Source organism: Amphiura filiformis, chromosome 8, assembly GCF_039555335.1.
Source record: "Amphiura filiformis chromosome 8, Afil_fr2py, whole genome shotgun sequence".
NCBI classification, from domain to species: domain Eukaryota; kingdom Metazoa; phylum Echinodermata; class Ophiuroidea; order Amphilepidida; family Amphiuridae; genus Amphiura; species Amphiura filiformis.
In genome coordinates, this window is record NC_092635.1 from 37,644,176 (window position 1) to 37,666,629 (window position 22,454).

Below are 22,454 nucleotides of genomic sequence, written 5' to 3' on the forward strand. Positions count from 1 at the left end.
AAATTAAATGCAGTAAATGAACTTGCAAGTCACAAGAACATTCGCTACTCTTTCGCTACTCTACTTGCTACTTTAGTCTATTGTACACTATTTTAGTATGGGCAGTTGTAGGTAGCAGGGGTCTACAAAATCATTATTTCAAGTAAGTCGTGCAAATATTGCAAACAAAATTGGCATCCACTATAAAATAAACAAAAACAATTTTATTTGAAGTTTTACTAATAAAATCCTTTTATTTCATATTTTACTTATTTTACCCAATTTTACCACGGTAAATAAGATGGCGGTAAATTACCGGTAATTTACCATGTAAATTAACCGGTAATTTACCGAATCACAACACTGAATATTCTTATTTTTACTTTCGATCTTTTTATGGACCACTTTGGAAATAAGTTGCTTTTATTCGACGTTAAAGACTGCCCATGGATTTCACAACACATTTTCCTTTGTTAGTTAACCTGTAACAATTTGTTTTAACTCTACCTCTGGAATTGTAAATTATTTTAAGAGCAATGTTTAACATTTTGTGCAATATTGTAATTTTTATTTGTATTGCTCTTATCCGTATCAAATCAATATTATTACTTACAGACCGACACAGATGGCGATGGTGTTGGAGACGTGTGTGACAATTGTGGCAACACCGCCAACGCCGATCAAGTAAGTTGACAATGAGATTTTGAACCCCATCTTTAAGGGCTGGGGTATGAACGTTTGGATAATATTTTGTGTGGGACATGAGAGCACATCAGACATATCGAATTACATTCTGAATTCGAAGAATGTCCTTCTGATATCAAGTTAGTAATTTAGATTTTTTGAAATTTGTGATTTAATACACATTTTATAGCAAATGATTAAAAATTGACATTTTTGATATTTAACAATCCTCGAAGTAAACTGTATAAATATAATGACATGTACAGGGGAAAGAAGAATTACGCATCGCACACTAGCACAAGTAAACATGGATTTACAAATGGATGAATTTATGGACATTGGCAGTCAGGGTAAACAGTACAAACAACACATTCCATACCAGTGTATGAGATCAATTAATGATGCTTACATGCCAGCCAAATATAGTCATAAAACAAGGGAAGAGGCTTACGCATCATACACTAGAACATGGAAACATGGAAACATTACAAACTAGCGCACAAGATCAAATTAAGGTGCTTAATCGTTATTCTTAATAATTAATATGCAGGGGAAAGAAGAATTACGCATCGCACACTAGCACAATTATTATTATTATGGATTTACAGATGGAAACATGACATGCATAGGCAGATATACCAGAGTAAAAACTCCGGACATACCTGCCTGTGCATGATGATAATGTTCTTAAAGTGTATGTAGCTCAGGGATGAAAAGCCGACGAACAATTGAAAATTTTGAACTTTCGTATTGCAGCTATGGATTAAAAAAAAGGTCTTTTGGGAAAGAAATTGAGTATCTTCAATATGAAAGGTCAAAATTTTCAATTGATCGTCGCCTTTTCACCCCAGCTACAAATACTTTATGTACATATCATTAGATTTAGAGAGTTTTTACCCTGAGGTCTGTTAAATATAAAAAATATAAAAATATCAAATTTTAGTAATTTAACAGCATAAAAATAATTTGATATCAGAAGGACATTTCTCGCTCGTATTTAGAATTCGATGTGTCTGATGTGCTCTCATGTCCCACAAAAAATACTGTCGAAACGTTCATAACAGAGCCCTTAATTAAAAAAATGGATAAATGAATGGACAGCTGCGTGCATCTTATCATTCAATTATGCTATATTTATTTTGTGTTAAAAATTCTTACCAGCCAATTTCAAGCTTGTTATTTAGAATATTAGAAGTCTATTGGAAGAAGCTTTCTTGTATACGACATGTATACGTAATTTTGGGCAAAATAGGATAAAATTGCAATTGCTTCGCTCGCACTGGCCCGTTAGATAGCAAAACTCACTTTCATTGTGGTCTTAAATGGTCTGAAATGTAAATTTTTTCGTCACAAAATTCAGAACGAAATATGCTCCGTCTTAGACCTTTAAATTGTAATAATTATATAACTAAACCAAAATTTGCAAATGCCTTCCTCATTGTGGGTTTAGGGTACACGGTCATCGGGTTGTGCTTGCCGATGAGGACAACAGCGAAAAGTGTCGGATCCTTTTAAGGATGTAACAATTATTTATGAACGAATACTACGGTGCGTGACAAATAGATAAAGGAACATGATAAATATGATTTTGCAACCTATTTTCCAGCTATTTATATTTTAAGTTTCCATCTTTGGCTTAAATTGAATATGTCGCATACGTTTGTGTCTCAAAATGCAGGACTTCGTGCATGATACAAGGATCGGTCAGTATAAAATAAAAAATGATCTTTGACCCCATATATTGAATATTTGGATATAGTTTCTTTATGATCACATAAAAACTGTACCTTTGTCTCTTTCAAACCACATATATGTAAATGATACCATAACCTTTATAACGTAACAAGAATAACAGTATTACAATAAAAGCAAGAGACTAGGGATACAGACAAATCACGCAAAAAGGCGGGCCTTTTAAATTACAGCAAAGGCGTGTGTTTAAAACTTCCATGAACAGCAAAATATATGGTAAAACATGAGACCTGCCATTAAATGTGGGTGGAAATGAGACGTCTTTGAATTTCAACAACTTCTATATCAGGAATTGTAGGGAAGCAACATTATTCTGCAAAAGTGGCGAAAATGAAAAGGTGTATTTTGGCACTAAAAGTTTTTATGATACTTGGCAGTCTGGTAGAGTTACAACTTGGGATAAAGTTAATAGAAGTTCGGATTTGGTTGTAAGCCTGAATGACAAAATAATCAAATATCATGCTTAACCTTAATTATACCGGTTTTTGTACTATTATTATTATATATTACAATAATGCTCTTATATCCTTATCCGAATAACATGAAGTGAACTTTTACTGTGAATCAAGAAATTAGTGATCACAACGCCGTTTATTTTTCCTGACCCCGAATCTAAAAAAACCCGGTCCGTTTCAACTCGGCGAGAACTAATACGGCCTAATACGATCCGATCCGTAAATTTAAAAAAAAATCAATCCGAGTCGCTCCAATTAAATCTATTTTAAACATTCTTGTCTGCCAATTCAATTTCGGTCTTTTAATGGATTGGAAATAAGTTTCTGTTATACGAATTTCATTGGTGATTCTGGTTTAATAACATGTTGTCGTTTCTTATATGGTCGTGCATCTTGAACTCGCCACTCACAAAAGGTGGCGATGTTACATTTTCCCAAATTCGACTCAAATTAAATGATGATATCTCTGCTAAGGAAGAAGTTATTGTCATGCTTGTGGTCTCATTTTATTGCTAAATAAAATGCACTTTCAACCCTGTAAAAAGAATTGCGTTAGCCCTTTTAATACTGACACTGTGCTTCATAGAATTCAGAATAGGCAGGGTGGCGGAGGTGGGGGATGTGGCGGTGGGGGATGTGTATGGTACACACAAACTCTATGGGATTGATATTTTTAGTGCATAATCTGCTTCTGTAAAGGCCAGAGGATGATTTAAGGAAGCCCCATCATGCACTGTAAAAGTGTTATCACTAGAGTTTCAACTGCCACTTTACTTTTCAAATCCCATTGAACTCTGTGCAAAAGATGTTGTTTTAGAATTGCCCGTGTGTCATTATTTCTTGGTCGATTTCAGATCTAAAGTGATGTATGCATGAAGGATAATTCACACCTCCTGTATATAACATAAAATGTGAAATCGACCAACCTCTAGAAGGTGTTTTTACTGTAAATATATCTGTCCAAATTCAAATTTAACCATGCACGTGTGTATGCAGTGGGCGGGCAGTGGTGTCGTGTTCACTCACACAGCTGTGCTAACCGCAAGACTTGCTGGGAAGTGCTTAAATCATCCTCTGTGTAAAGGCTGTAAATTGGATTTTGACTCTATTTAGCATCTAAAAGACTCCCCAGCAAACACAAAACGTTTTCGACATCATTCGCAAAAGGTTATAAAAGGTTGTCAGAAAACGTTTAAATGTCGGGTTATATAAAGGGCATATTAAGAGTATAAAACGTTTTAATAACCTTAAAAAACATTTTTTGATAATCTACTGCTCAGCAAACAAAAATGTTTTGCAGAAAACGTTTAAATGTCGGGTTATATAAAGGGTATTAAAAACGTTTTAATAACATTCCAAAAACATTCTTGAAAACTTGATACAAAACATTCTAAACAGAATGTTATTTTGGGGTTGAAAAAATATTTTGCGAAAAATGTTTGCCTAAAATATTTTCAATAACGTTTTAAAAACGTTTTCATGACCTTTGTATAACCCGACATTTTAAATGTTATTAAAAGGTTTTGAAAAAAACATTTTAAGAACATTTCTGTGTTTGCTGGGTTCAAACATTTTAACATAATGTTATTTAAGTATTGACACAATATTTGGGGAAAATGCTTGTAAAAATAGTTTACAATAACATTTTTTGAAAACATTTAAAAATATCGTTGTAGTGTGTTTTCATACAAAACGTTTTAAAACGTTATCGTGACCTTTATATAACCCGACATTTTAACGTCATTAAAACGGTTTTACCTAAACCAAAAGCCAAAATATAATTTATTTAAAACGTTTTTAAAACATTTTTGTGTTTGCTGGGTCATGACCTTACAGCTAAACAATTCTACTAATTATTTTTAATCATTTACCATTGGTTTAGTCTAGAAAATACAGGGTGTCCCAAAAGTCTCGATACCTTTTGAAACCTTTGTATCTTTAAGAAGAAATGGTATACAAAAAATTTGAAAACATATTTGGAAAGAAGACACTTGGGTAATTTTTTTGGTACCAAACTTGCCCTCTTTTGTGCCTCCTACTTAAAAATAATATTAGATGAATGTATAGGCACATAACGCGTAGTACCATACAGTAGTCATTCCTTTTCTGAACATTCACAGATCTTCTTGGGCTTGCTGATACAGCACGTCTTACTTTATCAATGTTTCGTGTATCGCCTTGTCTTCCTACGTCCATAGCGCACTGATTCACGTACTGATCCTGTCTTAAAGAATTTGTTGACAATGTTTTTGCAGCATTTTGATGGTGCTCGAGCATGTCCAGTGAGTTGATAATGTTCGTCGAACTTCTTTTGAGTAAGTTTGACCGATTTCGTTTCGGCATAAAACCAAAGAATGTGAATTTGTTGTTGAATATTGTAAGTCATGTTGATACAACGCCATTTATCACTTATTCGTGCATACAAAATGTCAGCACTGTGCAAAAACAAACCGCTTGAATGAGCTTGAATGGAATGGGGGGGGGGGGAAGCAGAGCAAAACAATGGTTTCAACAGGACTGTGCGACTCCACATACAGCCAAAGTGACTCTCCAATGGCTTGAAAATCGTTTCCATGAGAAGATCATGTTCCTCAAAACTGATCAAACTTGGCCACCTCATTCTCCGGATTTAAGTCAACCTGATTTATTTCTGTGGGGTAATCTCAAAGACCGATTGTATAGCACAAAACCTCGCAGCATACCCGACTTGAAGGAAAACATAAAGAGTGAGATAAGAACACTTGAAAGAGACACTTGCAGAAGCGTCATTCAGTACTTCACCGTCAGAGTACGACATGATGGACATCTTGAACATATTCCGAATAGACTACTTGCAAAACAAAAAGAAGTCCAAACTTCGGAAGAACAAAATAAAAATAATGTGAAGTTGTTGGGAATAGTGTTTCAATTTGACAATGTTCCTGGTGATTTTTCCCATTAACCATTTTTGCATATGCGCTATATTCATGCATAATGTCTTCTGACTTAGCATGAAAAGGGGAGTTTTAATGTGACAATTCAGTAATGATAGGGGTATCAACTCAATCAAAACATTATAAAATCCTTGAGATAAGGAAAATTAGTTTACCAAGTCACTTTGTTAGGATTGTGAGCAAATGCAGAAGAGGGTGTTAATTTGACAATTCGTTTGCATTTAATTAAGTGTTTTTGTTTCTCCGGTTGAAAGAACGATTTTCCAATATGATAAACATTTGCTCGTATCTTCATACTACAACATGCAAATATTAGCAAGTTTGGTACCAAAAAAATTGCCCAAATGTCCTCTTTCTAAATATGTTTTCATATTTTCTGTATACTATTTCTTCTTAAAGATACAATGGTTTAAAAAGGTATCGAGACTTTTGGGACACCCTGTACAAACTTTTCCATACAAACTACACGTTTTCATATTAAACACTGTAGTAAGTAATGCGGATGCACTTCAAATCTAAAAGTTACTGTAAAATTTTAATTAATACTTATCCTACCATAGTCAAAGTATAGATTTTCTGAAGGGAAATTTGATGAGGAATCTAAATATGAACTTACTTTTACTGTATGGGTTAGGGGCAAAATATTGCAGTTCAAAATAGGTTGAATTGTAAAAAATTCTAACATACTTTGAGACACCCTGTTTTCCGAGATTACCAAACAGCTGTGATTTTGGTTTCTTCCAAAGTCAGTGGGTTCCCTCTATCCTCTAACCAAATGAATGTTGTTTACTTCCAGTTCATTACCGCAAGTTGGTAATAAGCAATGCATTAAGTAACCCATTTTTTATCCGAATCTTTTTTTATTCCACCCTGTATAATTTGAATGTGTATATTGGAATTGCCTATGCCTTCGGCTTTCCAAAAATGTATACTTTTGCTAGTTTAGGGTTGATAATTGTGGAGATAATCTAATTAGAAACTCGATTGGTGTAAAAATTCATAATATTTGTGATGTAACGCTAAGGGTGGCGAGTTCAGGACACGTGGCGAGTTCAGGACACATGGCCATATAATTATTTGTTAAATACTTCAATATGTTTTATATAGCTCTGAAGTTATTTTTAAAGACCGCTTTCTTTGCATTTTGCTTCATATGACGTTCTGTGCATAATTGTAATCTTTAATTATGTGAATAAATCGAATTAATTACAGGCCGACGTAGATGGCGACGGCAATGGAGATGTGTGACAACTGCGTCAACAACGCCAACGCTAATCAGGCTGATGCAGATGTCGACGGGCATGGAGACGAGTGTGACAACTGCGTCACATACATCAACGCCGATCAGGCTGATGCAGACGGTGACGTGCATGGAGACGCGTGTGACAACTGCGTCAACGACGCCAACGCTAATCAGGCTGATGCAGATGCCGACGGGCATGGAGACGAGTGTGACAACTGCGTCACATACATCAACACCGACCAGACTGATGCAGATGCCGACGGGTATGGAGACGTGTGTGACAACTGCGTCAACAACGCTAACACTGATCAGGTTAGCAGTTAACAAGCTTTTGTCATCTTTGGTTCAAAACAAAATAAACTAAAAAAACACCACAAAGTCCAGCCATAAACCTAAAAATGATCTCTAATACCCATGAAATGACCTCTAATAACCTTACAATGAACTTTGACTAAATTGTCTAATTGAATACGTGCACTAAGAGTCATAGTAATCCAACTATTCATAGTAATCCAACTAATAACAAAATTTGACTTTTCTTTGACCTCTGGTGACCTTGAAATGATCTCCATCATGCAAATTGAACAAAATCTAAATAAAATGTTAAGTTCAATAACAATTTATCCCATCCCAGCAAACACAAACTGTTTTACAGAAAACGTTTAATGTCGGGTTGTATAAATGGTATAAAAACATTTTCTAAACAGAATGTTATTTAAGAGTCGACAATATATTTGGCAAAAATGTTCACCCAAAATGGTTTACAATAACCTTTTAAAACGTTTTCATGACCTTTACGGTATATAACCCGACATTTAAATGTTATTAAACATTTTGAATACAAGTTTTAAGAACAATTTTGTGTTTGCTGAGATATGCACCTAACGCTGCTGAGGCTGTTTGACATTATTTTGATGATCACTTGACAACACAGATACTGAACTTTCATGTGATTTTTAGTATAAATCAGCTCTCTCTCTCTCTTTGAACCATGCATGACCTTGAACTCCAAATCTGTGAGGATCCCATGGATGCAGGTCATTTCAAGCTCACCAGAGAGGTCAAACAAATGTTAACAATTTGTAGATGCGTTGTTATGAAACTTTGTGCATGCTTTGGTGCATGCATTCTTCATGAAAAGATAATTTTGTCCAAGTTTGTTTCAAGGTAATCAGAGGTCATTTCTAGGTCACGGTTGATAATCGTGGTCGTTTCAGACCGCAACATACCTATAACAAGAAATGTCTTTAAAAGACAACGCCATGGATGAAATTCATGTTTCATAATTTTACATTGACAAGTACTTGGAATGCCAGCGTGTACGCACCATTCTAATATCACTTTTGAGTTTAGTATAAGATGAAACTTTCGTCACAATTTTTGTAGTCTGAATCGACGCAAGTGATATTGTGCGATGCAGTTCCGATGGAGTTTTTTTATACTAATTACTCACTATAAAATTAATGACCCATTACATACAAGCTAGACACGGTACCTTACGGTGATCTTTTGATAGAGTTAATAATTATTGGGAATACTAGAATCACTTTTGACCCATAGCGGAAGTTGCAAAAGAAATATTATGGCCGTAATATTTGCACAGTACAAAGGGCAGTACAATTGTCAGATTTTTGTCCATGTTTTCGCCCAATGAAAGTGTAATGGAACTTCGTTATTTTATCGTGATTGATTATAAAATAATGTAACGTATACTTACCGCTGTACATCGTCATCATCCCTATATCTTCGTGTCAAAAATTGCCGTGATAGTACGGCGAGTCTTCTCGTTTTTCAAAAGCTACGCATGGCGATTTTGTTCGAGATAGGCCAAGCGACTCAGGCTAAGCATACCATTTACATGATATGAGATATCACACAGAGACTGCCGCATAGTTTCTATTCTACGATTTGTGCATGATGATCAGTACCACATATGGTGTTGCCATTATAGAAAATTCGATTTGTGGTCAGGTAAAACGCAGGTTTTGTTTCCAGTACACTAACTCGAAAAGCAATACACTAATTAGCGGGGCCTTACTGTTTGCTGTGTATATATTTTACTGCATTTTATAAGTAAAGATTTTGAAATCCAAAGTAAAAATTGTGATATTTTCAACTGTTTGAGAAATGAATTATACAAAGGAACCCGTGTAAGATCCAGCTGCTGTATCTATAATACAATGTACATTACCGACTTTCTTTATCTGCGTCAATAATAGAATATCGATTTCAATCGAATTGAATACATGTCTCCATTTTGAGTTTGTACTACACCTCTGAGGGTTCAAGCGATCGATTTCTAGCCAATCAGATACGATAGGCCTCCTTTTCTTGCGTTCGGTAAAATACCAATCGCCCGTCGCTCACCAACGGGGTATTAAGTTTACATTTATAACAGTGGCTGTCGACACTGTGCGCTGTTTGAGGGCGGCAGACAGGTTACGCGATACAGCAGTATCAGACACTAATTTTATCCCAACCTCTCAGATACAGGACCGTACACTGTACATTCGAAAACCCGTCAACCCGAGTAAAATGTTGTCTTATGTATCAAACTTACAATATGTGTTGTACAGTAATAATTAAATGCAATAATTGTCATGATTACATGTATAATTAAAACTTATCATCCGTAGTATATATATAGGCCTATGTAGACCTATACATTCTTACATAACTTTTCTTCTTTTTGTAGCCCCTGAGCCTCTAGACCAAAATTATTGAGGGGGCTAAGACCCCACAAGTCCCCTCCTCGGTTCCTAAGCCTATACAAACGCGGACCTGCAACCGTAGACATCCACGCTTAAGGGATCTGGAATGAGCGTTTTGAGCGTTTCGACAGTATTTTTGTGGGACATGAGAGCACATCAGACATATCGAATTGCATTCTGAATACGAAGAATGTCTTTCTGATATCAAATAATTTTCATTTTTGAAATTCACGATATAATACAAATTTTATGACAAATTATTAAAATTTGATATTTTTTACATTTTTGATATATAACAGTCCACGAAGTAAATTTTATAAATCTAATGATATATTCTTAAAGTGTATGTAGCTGGGAGGAAAAGCCGACGATCAATTGAAAATTTTGACCTTTCATATTGAAGATATGGATTTTTTCCCCAAAAGACCTATTTTTTTGGTGTTTTGGGTAAACATACATATCTTCAATAAGACAGTTCAATATTTTCATTTGATTGTCGGCTTTTCATCACACCTACATACACTTTTTATAAATCATCAGTTTTATAAAGTTTACTTCGAGTACTGTTAAATATCAAAAATATCACTTTTTAATAATTTGCCATAAAATATGTATTACATTGCGAATTTCAAAAAAATCAAAATTATTTGATATCAGAAGGACATTCTTCGTATTCAGAATACAATTTGATATGTCTGATGTGCTCTAATATCCCACAATAAATACTGTCCAAACGTTCATACCCCAGCCCTTAAACAAAGACAGCGCAAATAACGTATACATTTACAACTACACGTTGAGGGGGTTATTCAATGCAATTCACAATTACATAGCAAGTTCTCGGGTGTTGGTGAGATAGGTATACCGTGATTCAAGGTATCTTTATCAGTTTGTATCTCCATTTTCATATAGTAGGCCTATGCAAAATGGGGTCCTTGTGTGCAGATACTTACAAACAGGGGTGTGTTTGCAGTATACAAAAAATGCCTTTCAATCACACTTAACCTTTTCAAATCGTAAAATACAACACGTGCTTGCTTGTTTATCCCAGTTCACTCATTCCTACTATTAATTCCAACAATACTTATATCAAACATTACTTATATCATGCGCACTTTCTTTGGTACGCCCATTTCCTTTTTAAAGGAATTTTTATAATGCTTAATTGTGATTACGTTTTATGGCACGACTTTGAACATTCTAACAATCCAATAATATATACTTAGTCGACCTCAGATGACCTTTAACAATTTTGGCACAGAATTGTGATCGACAATCTGACAATCTGACAATCTATACTTAATTCACCTCAGATGACTTTATACCGTAAAATAAGAAACAAGGTTCAACGAGATGATTCTAAGAGATTATGGCAACAACTCAAATCTCTTGGCTATAGTACCAAGTCAAAGGTAAAAAACAAAGTTGTTCTTGATATTAATGGTACAATGTGTTTTGACAAAATTGCTAATCTAATTAATATGTTTTATACCACCATAGGTTCAGAGCTTGTAAAAAAACTCCCGCCATCTACGAATACGTTTTGTGCTGACTCAAAAGCTCTCTCTGATTATTACAAATATCAAGGCGTGCAACCAGATAACTTGATACTTTCTCATGTTACTAAGGAATTTGTTTTAAAAGAACTTAGCAAACTTAATGTAAGTAAAAGTACTGGCATTGATGATATTCCTTTTAGATTTTTGAAGGATGGTGCTTGTGTGCTTGATGAACCAATAACACATATTGTCAATCTTTCCATCACCACTAATACAGTTCCCAATTATTTTAAATTGGAAACTACAGACCCGTCAGTATCCTCAGTGTCACATCTAAAATCTTGGAAAGAGCTGTGTATGTCCAAGTTGAATCTTACTTGAGGGAGAAGAAATTGCTTTTTGATTACCAATCTGCTTTTAGAGGATCATGCTCCACAGATACTTGTCTCATCCATCTTACTGATTATTATCAGGGCAATTATACTGGTATGGTGTTATTGGAGCTACAAAAGGCCTTTGACACAGTGAACCATGAAATATTATGTCATAAACTTATCGCTATGGGCAATCCATCCTCTTTGGTACTAAACAAAAACTCAATAAAGCTACTGATTTGTGGTTAAATGTAATGATGAAGTTATTAAATGTGCGCATTCTGTCAAGTACCAGGGTATTTCTCTGGATCAATGCTTGTCTTGCGATGAAATTGCCTTCAATGTCATTAAAAAATCTAGTGGCAGGCTTAAATTTTTATACAGACAAGGTTCGTTTCTGAATAAAAAATCACGTAAAACAACGTAAAAACAAAGACACGCATTGTAGGCGCTTGAATGAAATAGCATTTTTATTCGTTTTCTCTATTATTTTGTTTGGCTCGAAATTAAAAGGCGACAATACGATCAGTGAAAACTAAGATTTCAATAGGAATCGTTTTCTTATGCAAATCACATATGGATTGGAAATAAATTTCTTTTAAACGAATTTCATAGGTGATTCTGGTTTGAATTACATGCATTTTTCTTATATAATTATTTGTTAAGTACTTCAATATGGTTTATCTTGCTCTGGAGTTGTTTTTAAAGACCGTTTTCTTTATATTTTGTACCAAATGACGTTCTGTGCATAATTGTAATTTTTAATTATGCGAATGAATCTAATTGATTACAGGCCGACGAAGATGGCGACGAACATGGAGACGCGTGTGACAACTGCGTCACAGACTTCAACGCCGACCAGGCTGATGCAGATGGCGACGGGTATGGCAACGAGTGTGACAACTGCGTCAGCACGGATAACACTGATCAGGTTAGTAGTCAACGAGCTTTCGCTAGTCGCTACACGTAGGGAAAACGGAATTATCATATTTGGTTCAAAACAAAATGAACTAAAAAGACCACAAAGTCCAGCCATGATCTTGACATGACATCTTATGACCTTGAAATGACCTCTGATAAACTTGGAGTGACCTTGGACAAAATTGTCTAATTAAATACGTGCACTAAGATTCATAGTATCCCACAAATAACATAATTTGACCATTCTTTGACCTCTGGTGATCTTGAGTCTGGTGACCGTGAATTTATAGGTCAACAGAGGTCAAACAAATGTCACATTCTGTTATTAGATGCGTAATTATGAGACTTTGTGCATGCATTCTTCATGAAAAGATAATTTTGTCCAAGTTTATTTCAAGGTAATCAGAGGTCATTTCCATAGGTGTAGATCTGTGGGGGATAACCCCCAATATTTTGTCAGGGGGAATGGTCCATACAATCATCCCCAAATGTTGACGCTTAAATATGGGTTTCTGACCACAATAACCTCATATTTGCCCATTTTAGCCCCAAAAGTGCAAATTTTCGCGTGCTTCCCGCGCATTTTTCCACTTTGGCACCATATTTCATCAGTTTAGCTTCAAAATAGCAAAATTGTTCTCGCGCTTCGTGCGCATTTGTAGCTTAGTTATGGAGATAAAAATTCTTGAAGTTATTTAGCTTAAAACCGGAAATGACATCAAAATGACCTTTGACCAAAACAATAAAAATACCGTGCATACATCAGGTAACAATAATGCATATAAGAAGTTTATGTTACTCTGGTCTGGTTACGTTTTGAGATTTAAAAAAATGAACATATTTGATGATTTTTGGTTTTTGACCGGAAGCGACCCCTAAATGACCTTTGACCCCGAAACTGTAGACACAACAAAGACACTGGTTGGTAGAAATGCATATGTGCTAATGACAACACTCTGCTATGTAATTTGTAAAAACGGTGATTTTTTGAATATTTTAGCTTTCAGACCTGAAATGACCCCTTAATGACCTTTGACCTCAATTCTTTTTGACAAGTTTTAAGCACTGCCACATGTTGATTCATATGCATGAGTCACATGATCATTGCATGTAATTTGTGGAAGAAGTAGCATTTTTTGTGAAATCATATTTTTGACCAATATAGCTAGGTCAAAGGTCACAGCAAAGTCAAAGTCAAATGGAAGGTTTGGCCTAGCCCAGTTGTCTTTTGGGTCAAGTTTGGTTGAAATCTGTCAATCCCTTGCGGAGCTAGATGCAGTTGATTGGTTGCCAGAAGAAGAAAGAAACTAGAGTCAACAGACGCTGAATACAAGCCGCAATTTGACCCTATAACTTGACCCCTGGGTTACGGATGGGGTCAACTGCTCTTGCATTGTGCTTAGGATGTCATAAGAAATATTCCTGGTGAATTTCAGCTTAATCGGAACTTATACATGGATTTTGATTTTTGAAAAATTTTGATTGACCTTATGAACCCCTTAATGACCTATGACCTCAATGGAAAAAAAACCTTATGTACACCGACAAAATGCATTGTTCCAGTTTGAATTAAAAAATTCTACTATGTTCAGTTGTCGAGATAAAAATTCTTGAAATTATCTAGCTAAAAACAGGAAGTGACCCCTTAATGACCTTTGACCCCCAAAATAAAAATACCGTGCATACATCAGGTAACACTGATTCATGTATGATGGTTATATTACTCTGGTCTGTTTACATTTTGAGATACAATTTTTTTGAACATTTTTGATAATTTTGGTTTTTGACCGGAAGTAACCCCTTAATGACCTTTGACCCCAAAACTGTAGGCATCCTAAAGACCCTGGCTAGTAGCGATGCGTGTGTGCTAATCGCGACTCTCTGCTATGTAATTTGTAAAGACAGTGATTTTTTAAATATTTTTTAGACTTTGACCGGACATGACCCCTTAATGACCTTTGACCTCTTATCTGAGCACACCCTATAGACACCGAATAAAGTCGAGTCACATGATACAACCATGTCCCCATCGCATGAAATTTGTGGGAGGAGTAGCATTTTTTGTGAAATCACATTTTTGACCATTATAGCTAGGTCAAAGGTCACAGCGAGGTCAAAGTCAAATGGAAGGTTTGGCCTAGCCAAGTGGTCATTTGGGTCAACTTTGGTTGAAATCTGTCAATCCCTTGCGGAGCTACATGCAGTTGATTGCGTTTGCCAGAAGAAAGAAAGAAACTAGAGTCAACAGACGCTGAATACAAGCCGCAATTTGACCCCTATAACTTGACCCCTGGGTTACGGATGGGGTCAACTGCTCTTGCATTGTGCTTAGGATGTCATAAGAAATATTCCTGGTGAATTTCAGCTTAATCGGAACTTATACATGGATTTTGATTTTTTTTTAAATTTTGGATTGACCTTTTGACCCCTTTAATGACCTTTGACCTCAATGGAAAAAAAACTTTATATACACCGACAAAATGCATTGTTCCAATTTTAATTAAAAAATTCTACTATGTTTAGTTGTTGAGATAAAAATTCTTTAAGTTATTTAGCTAAAACTGGAAGTGACCCCTTAATGACCTTTGACCCCCAAAATAAAAATACCATACATACATCAGGTAACACTGATTCATGTATGATGGTTATATTACTCTGGTCTGTCTACATTTTGAGACAAAATTTTTTTGAACATTTTTGATAATTTTGGTTTTTGACCGGAAGTAACCCCTTAATGACCTTTGACCCCGAAACTGTAGGCATCCTAAAGACCCTGGCTAGTAGCAATGCATGTGTGCTAATCGCGACTCTCTGCTATGTAATTTGTAAAGACATTGAATTTTTGAATATTTTTTAGACTTTGACCGGAAATGACCCCTTAATGACCTTTGACCCCTTATCTGAGCACACTTTATAGACACCGACTAAAGTCGAGTCACATGATATAACCATGTCCTCATCGCATGAAATTTGTGGAAGGAGTAGCATTTTTTGTGAAATCACATTTTTGACCATTATAGCTAGGTCAAAGGTCACAGCGAGGTCAAAGTCAAATGGAAGGTTTGGCCTAGCCCAATGGTCATTTGGGTCAACTTTGGTTGAAATCTGTAAATTCCTTGCGGAGCTACATGCAGTTGATTGCGGTTGCCAGAAGAAGAAAGAAGAAAGAAAGAATTGAGAAGAGACAGAACAAGCCGACATCCGTCGTCGGCTTGTAACAAGCCGCAATTTGACCTTTGACCCCTATAACTTGACCCCTGGGTCACGGATGGGGTCAACTGCTCTTGCATTGTGCTTAGGATGTCATAAGAAATATTTCTGGTCAATTTCAGCTTAATCGGAACTTATACATGGATTTTGATTTTTTAAATTTTTGATTGACCTTTTGACCCCCTTAATGACCTTTGACCTCAATAAAAAAAAACGCTTATGTACACCGACAAAATGCATTGTTCCAATTTTAATTAAAAAATTCTAACATGTTCAGTTCTTGAGATAAAAATTCTTGAAGTTATTCAGCTAAAAACAGGAAGTGACCCTTAATGACCTTTGACCCCCAAAATAAAAATACCATGCATACATCAGGGAACACTAATTCATGTATGTTGGTTATATTATTCTGGTCTGTTTACATTTTGAGATAAAAATGTTTTGAACATTTTTGATAATTTTGGTTTTTGACCGGAAGTAACCCCTTAATGACCTTTGACCCCGAAACTGTAGGCATCCTAAAGACCCTGGCTAGTAGCAATGCATGTGTGCTAATGGCGACTCTCTGCTATGTAATTTGTAAAGACAGTGAATTTTTGAATATTTTTTAGACTTTGACCAGAAATGACCCCTTAATGACCTTTGACCCCTTATCTGAGCACACCCTATAGACACCGACTAAAGTCGAGTCACATGATATAACCATGTCCTCATCGCATAAAATTTGTGGAAGGAGTAGCATTTTTTGTGAAATCACATTTTTGACCATTATAGCTAGGTCAAAGGTCACGGCGAGGTCAAAGTCAAATGGAAGGTTTGGCCTAGCCCAATGGTCATTTGGGTCAACTTTGGTTGAAATCTGTCAATCCGTTGCGGAGCTACATGCAGTTGATTGCGGTTGCCAGAAGAAGAAAGAAAGAAAGAAAGAATTGGGAAGAGACAGAACAAGCCGACATTCGTCGTCGGCTTGTAACTAGAGTCAACAGACGCTGAATACAAGCCGCAATTTGACCCCTATAACTTGACCCCTGGGTCACGGATGGGGTCAACTGCTCTTGCATTGTGCTTAGGATGTCATAAGAAATATTCCTGGTCAATTTCAGCTTAATCGGAACTTATACATGGATTTTGATTTTTTTAAATTTTTGATTGACCTTTTGACCCCTTTAATGACCTTTGACCTCAATGGAAAAAAACCTTATGTACACCGACAAAATGCATTGTTCCAGTTTGAATTAAAAAATTCTATCATGTTCAGTTCTTGAGATAAAAATTCTTGAAGGTATTCAGCTAAAAACAGGAAGTGACCCCTTAATGACCTTTGACCCCCAAAATAAAAATACCGTGCATACATCAGGGAACACTAATTCATGTATGTTGGTTATATTATTCTGGTCTGTTTATATTTTGAGATAAAATTTTTTTGAACATTTTTGATAATTTTGGTTTTTGACCGGAAGTAACCCCTTAATGACCTTTGACCCCAAAACTGTAGGCATCCTAAAGACCCTGGCTAGTAGCAATGCATGTGTGCTAATGGCGACTCTCTGCTATGTAATTTGTAAAGACAGTGATTTTTGAATATTTTTAGATTTTGACCGGAAATGACCCTTAATGACCTTTTTGACCCCTTATCTGAGCACACCCTATAGACACCGACTAAAGTCGAGTCACATGATATAACCATGTCCTCATCGCATGAAATTTGTGGAAGGAGTAGCATTTTTGTGAAATCACATTTTGACCATTATAGCTAGGTCAAAGGTCACAGCAAGGTCAAAGTCAAATGGAAGGTTTGGCCTAGCCCAGTGGTCTTTTGGGTCAAGTTTGGTTGAAATCTATCAATCCCTTGCGGAGCTAGATGCAGTTGATTGCGGTTGCCAGAAGAAGAAGAAACTAGAGTCAACAGACGCTGAGTACAAGCCGCAATTTGACCCCTATAACTTGACCCCTGGGTTACGGATGGGGTCAACTGCTCTTGCATTGTGCTTAGGATGTCATAAGAAATATTCCTGGTGAATTTCAGCTTAATCGGAACTTATACATGGATTTTGATTTTTTGAAAATTTTTGATTGACCTTTTGACCCCCTTAATGACCTTTGACCTCAATGAAAAAAACCCTTATGTACACCGACAAAATGTAATGTTCCAATTTTAAATAAAAAATTCTAACATGTTCAGTTCTTGAGATAAAAATTCTTGAAGTTATTCAGCTAAAAACAGAAAGTGACCCCTTAATGACCTTTGACCCCCAAAATAAAAATACCATGCATACATCAGGGAACACTAATTTATGTATGTTGGTTATATTATTCTGGTCTGTTTACATTTTGAGATAAAATTTTTTTGAACATTTTTGATAATTTTGGTTTTTGACCGGAAGTAACCCCTTAATGACCTTTTGACCCCAAAACTGTAGGCATCCTAAAGACCCTGGCTAGTAGCAATGCATGTGTGCTAATGGCGACTCTCTGCTATGTAATTTGTAAAGACAGTGATTTTTTGAATATTTTTTAGATTTTGACCGGAAATGACCCCTTAATGACCTTTGACCCCTTATCTGAGCACACCCTATAGACACCGACTAAAGTCGAGTCACATGATATAACCATGTCCTCATCGCATGAAATTTGTGGAAGGAGTAGCATTTTTGTGAAATCACATTTTTGACCATTATAGCTAGGTCAAAGGTCACAGCAAGGTCAAAGTCAAATGGAAGGTTTGGCCTAGCCCAGTGGTCTTTTGGGTCAAGTTTGGTTGAAATCTATCAATCCCTTGCGGAGCTAGATGCAGTTGATTGCGGTTGCCAGAAGAAGAAGAAACTAGAGTCAACAGACGCTGAGTACAAGCCGCAATTTGACCCCTATAACTTGACCCCTGGGTTACGGATGGGGTCAACTGCTCTTGCATTGCGCTTAGGATGTCATAAGAAATATTCCTGGTGAATTTCAGCTTAATCGGAACTTATACATGGATTTTGATTTTTTGAAAATTTTTGATTGACCTTTTGACCCCTTAATGACCTTTGACCTCAATGAAAAAAACCCCTTATGTACACCGACAAAATGTAATGTTCCAATTTTAAATAAAAAATTCTAACATGTTCAGTTCTTGAGATAAAAATTCTTGAAGTTATTCAGCTAAAAACAGAAAGTGACCCCTTAATGACCTTTGACCCCCAAAATAAAAATACCATGCATACATCAGGGAACACTAATTTATGTATGTTGGTTATATTATTCTGGTCTGTTTACATTTTGAGATAAAAAAATTTTGAAAATTTTTGATAATTTTGGTTTTTGACCGGAAGTAACCCTTAATGACCTTTGACCCCAAAACTGTAGGCATCCTAAAGACCCTGGCTAGTAGCAATGCATGTGTGCTAATGGCGACTCTCTGCTATGTAATTTGTAAAGACAGTGATTTTTTGAATATTTTTACAAATTTTTCAGATTTTGACCGGAAATGACCCCTTAATGACCTTTGACCTCAATTCTTTTTAGAGTGTTTTAAGCACTGCCAGATGTTGATTCATATGCATGAGTCACATGATCATTGCATGTAATTTGTGGAAGGAGTAGCATTTTTTGTGAAATCAACATTTTTGGCCATAAGGTCAAGGTCAAAGGTCACAGTCAGGTCAAAGTCAAATGTAAGGTTTGGCCTAGTCCAGTGGTCATTTGGCTGAAGTATGGTTGAAATCTGTCGAAGCATAAGAGAGCTAGGGCGAAACGTGGCAAGTCACGCAAAATGTCACGAGTTGCCAGAAAGAAAGGAAGAAACTAGAGTCAACAGACGCTGATACAAGCAGGCCGTTGCAACTCGTATACCAGCGCAATGCAAAAAGGTGGCGACACCGTCGGCTTCCCCCGTGTATTACTCGCCAGCGCCATTGATAAGTCACGGCCGCTGCCATTAATATTGAATATTGCTACAATTTATTTGTTTATGTTTCTTATATTCTTTCTTTTATAACTGTGACCATTTATACATGTACTTTAAATATTAACTGTCATTACTGTATCCGTTTGTTTGGTAAATTTTCATAAAATATTGATAAATTGAAGAATTTGTCATTAAACCCTGGGCGCCGCCATTTTAGAAAAGTGAAGAAAAATGCTGCTGCCACCACGATAGTACTAAAAGCTACCTAAAAAAATATGCGTAGTGCTGTGGAGACTTACGTTAACATGACGTCACGAATATGCTAATTAAAGAAAAATGCTGCTGCCATCTACGTCCACATGTTGCAAGCGTGACGATCGCTGACCTCACATCGACGCTTGGAGTTGCAATTCCATCGCACTACGTGCTCTATTCTTTATTCCATGATACAAGCCGCAATTTGACCCCTATAACTTGACCCCTGGGTTACGGATGGGGTCAACTGCTCTTGCATTGTGCTTAGGAGGTCATAAGAAATATTCCTGGTGAATTTCAGCTTAATCGGAACTTATACATGGATTTCGATTTTTGAAAATTTTGATTGACCTTTTGACCCCTTAATGACCTTTGACCTCAATGAAAAAAAAAACCTTGTGTACACCGACAAAATGCATTGTTCCAATTTTAATAAAAAATTCTAACATGTTCAGTTCTTGAGATAAAATTCTTGAAGGTATTCAGCTAAAAACAGGAAGTGACCCCTTAATGACCTTTGACCCCCAAAATAAAAAATACCATGCATACATCAGGGAACACTAATTCATGTATGTTGGTTATATTATTCTGGTCTGTTTATATTTTGAGATAAAAATTTTTGAACATTTTTGATAATTTTGGTTTTTGACCGGAAGTAACCCCTTAATGACCTTTGACCCCAAAACTGTAGGCATCCTAAAGACCCTGGCTAGTAGCAATGCATGTGTGCTAATGGCGACTCTCTGCTATGTAATTTGTAAAGACAGTGATTTTTGAATATTTTTAGATTTTGACCGGAAATGACCCCTTAATGACCTTTGACCCCTTATCTGAGCACACCCTATAGACACCGACTAAAGTCGAGTCACATGATATAACCATGTCCTCATCGCATGAAATTTGTGGAAGGAGTAGCATTTTTTGTGAAATCCCATTTTTGACCATTATAGCTAGGTCAAAGGTCACAGCAAGGTCAAAGTCAAATGGAAGGTTTGGCCTAGCCCAGTGGTCTTTTGGGTCAAGTTTGGTTGAAATCTGTCAATCCCTTGCGGAGCTAGATGCAGTTGATTGCGGTTGCCAGAAGAAGAAGAAAGAAGAAGAAGAACTAGATCTGGTTACAGATCTGGACCAAGCCGGGGCCGGAAATGCCAGTCTTAACTTAAAGTTTGACCTTTGATTGGTTATTATGGACATCTCACACCGTTAATGGTGCATCACTGTTTATCCGTCTTCCATAGGCTGAGATACAGCTACTTTTCCGTAATTTTAAACATTTTTTTGCAAATTTGACGTTTTGACCTCCTTAATGACCTTTGACCCCAATATAAAAAAAAAATCCTCATATACACCGAGAAAATGCATTGTTAAAGAAAAAAAAAAAAAAATCTACTAAGCTTAGTTATGGAGATAAAAATTCAAGAAGTTATTTAGCTTAAAACCGGAAATGACGTCTAAATGACATTTGACCAAAAAATAAAAATACCGTGCATACATCGGGTAACACTAATGCATATGTGAAGTTTATGTTACTCTGGTCTGGTTATGTTTTGAGATAAAAAAAAATGAACATATTTGATGATTTTTGGTTTTTTTACCAGAAGCGACCCCTTAATGACCTTTGATCCCGAAACTGTAGACACCCCAAAGACCCTGGTTAGTAGCAATGCATGTGTGCTAATGACAACACTCTGCTATGTAATTTGTAAAAACAGTGATTTTTGAAGATTTTTAGCTTTCAGACCGAAATGACCCCTTAATGACCTTTGACCCCTTATCTGTGAACACCCTATAGACACCGACCAAAGTCAAGTCACATGACCTAAGCATGTCACCATCACATGTTATTTGTGGAAGAAGAAGCATTTTAGAGTAAAAATCACATTTTTGCCATTGTGAGCAGGTCAAAGGTCAAATGGAGTTCAATGTCATATCACATGTGGGGACATGGTCAGTGGTGTTTGTGACTAAGTATGGTCAAAATCGGTCAAAGCATAACAGAATTAGGGCGAAACGTGGCAAGTCACGCACGTGTTGCCAGAAGAAGAAAGATCCGATAGCATCACAAGACCTAGCCGGTGTCCCGGCTAGGTAAGAATTGGAAAGAGACAGCACAAGCCGACGTTTGACGTCGGCTTGTAACTAGAGTCAACAGACGCTGAATACAAGCCGCAATTTGACCCCTATAACTTGACCCCTGGGTTACGGATGGGGTCAACTGCTCTTGCATTGTGCTTAGGATGTCATAAGAAATATTCCTGGTGAATTTCAGCTTAATCGGAACTTATACATGGATTTTGATTTTTTGAAAATTTTTGATTGACCTTTTGACCCCCTTAATGACCTTTGACCTCAATGGAAAAAAAAAACCTTATGTACACCGACAAAATGCATTGTTCCAGTTTGAATTAAAAAATTCTGCTATGTTCAGTTGTCGAGATAAAAATTCTTGAAGTTATCTAGCTAAAAACAGGAAGTGACCCCTTAATGACCTTTGACCCCCAAAATAAAAATACCGTGCATACATCACGTAACACTGATTCATGTATGATGGT

At 36.2% G+C, this 22,454-nt stretch overlaps 1 protein-coding gene across 2 annotated transcripts in view; it reads left to right on the top strand.

Annotated features, from left to right (window-relative positions):
• LOC140159003 (uncharacterized) overlaps positions 1-22,454 on the top strand; it is a 97,217-nt gene that overhangs the window by 61,977 nt on the left and 12,786 nt on the right. The window contains exons 2-4 of one of the 2 annotated variants that reach the window (XM_072182311.1): positions 595-663; positions 7,016-7,358; positions 12,424-12,561. In XM_072182311.1, coding sequence (XP_072038412.1) covers positions 7,026-7,358; positions 12,424-12,561 — 471 coding nt within the window. In that variant the 5' untranslated portion in view covers positions 595-663; positions 7,016-7,025. Of the gene's footprint in view, positions 1-594; positions 664-7,015; positions 7,359-12,423; positions 12,562-22,454 lie in introns of those variants that run through there. The other variant, XM_072182312.1, reaches the window with a different exon arrangement.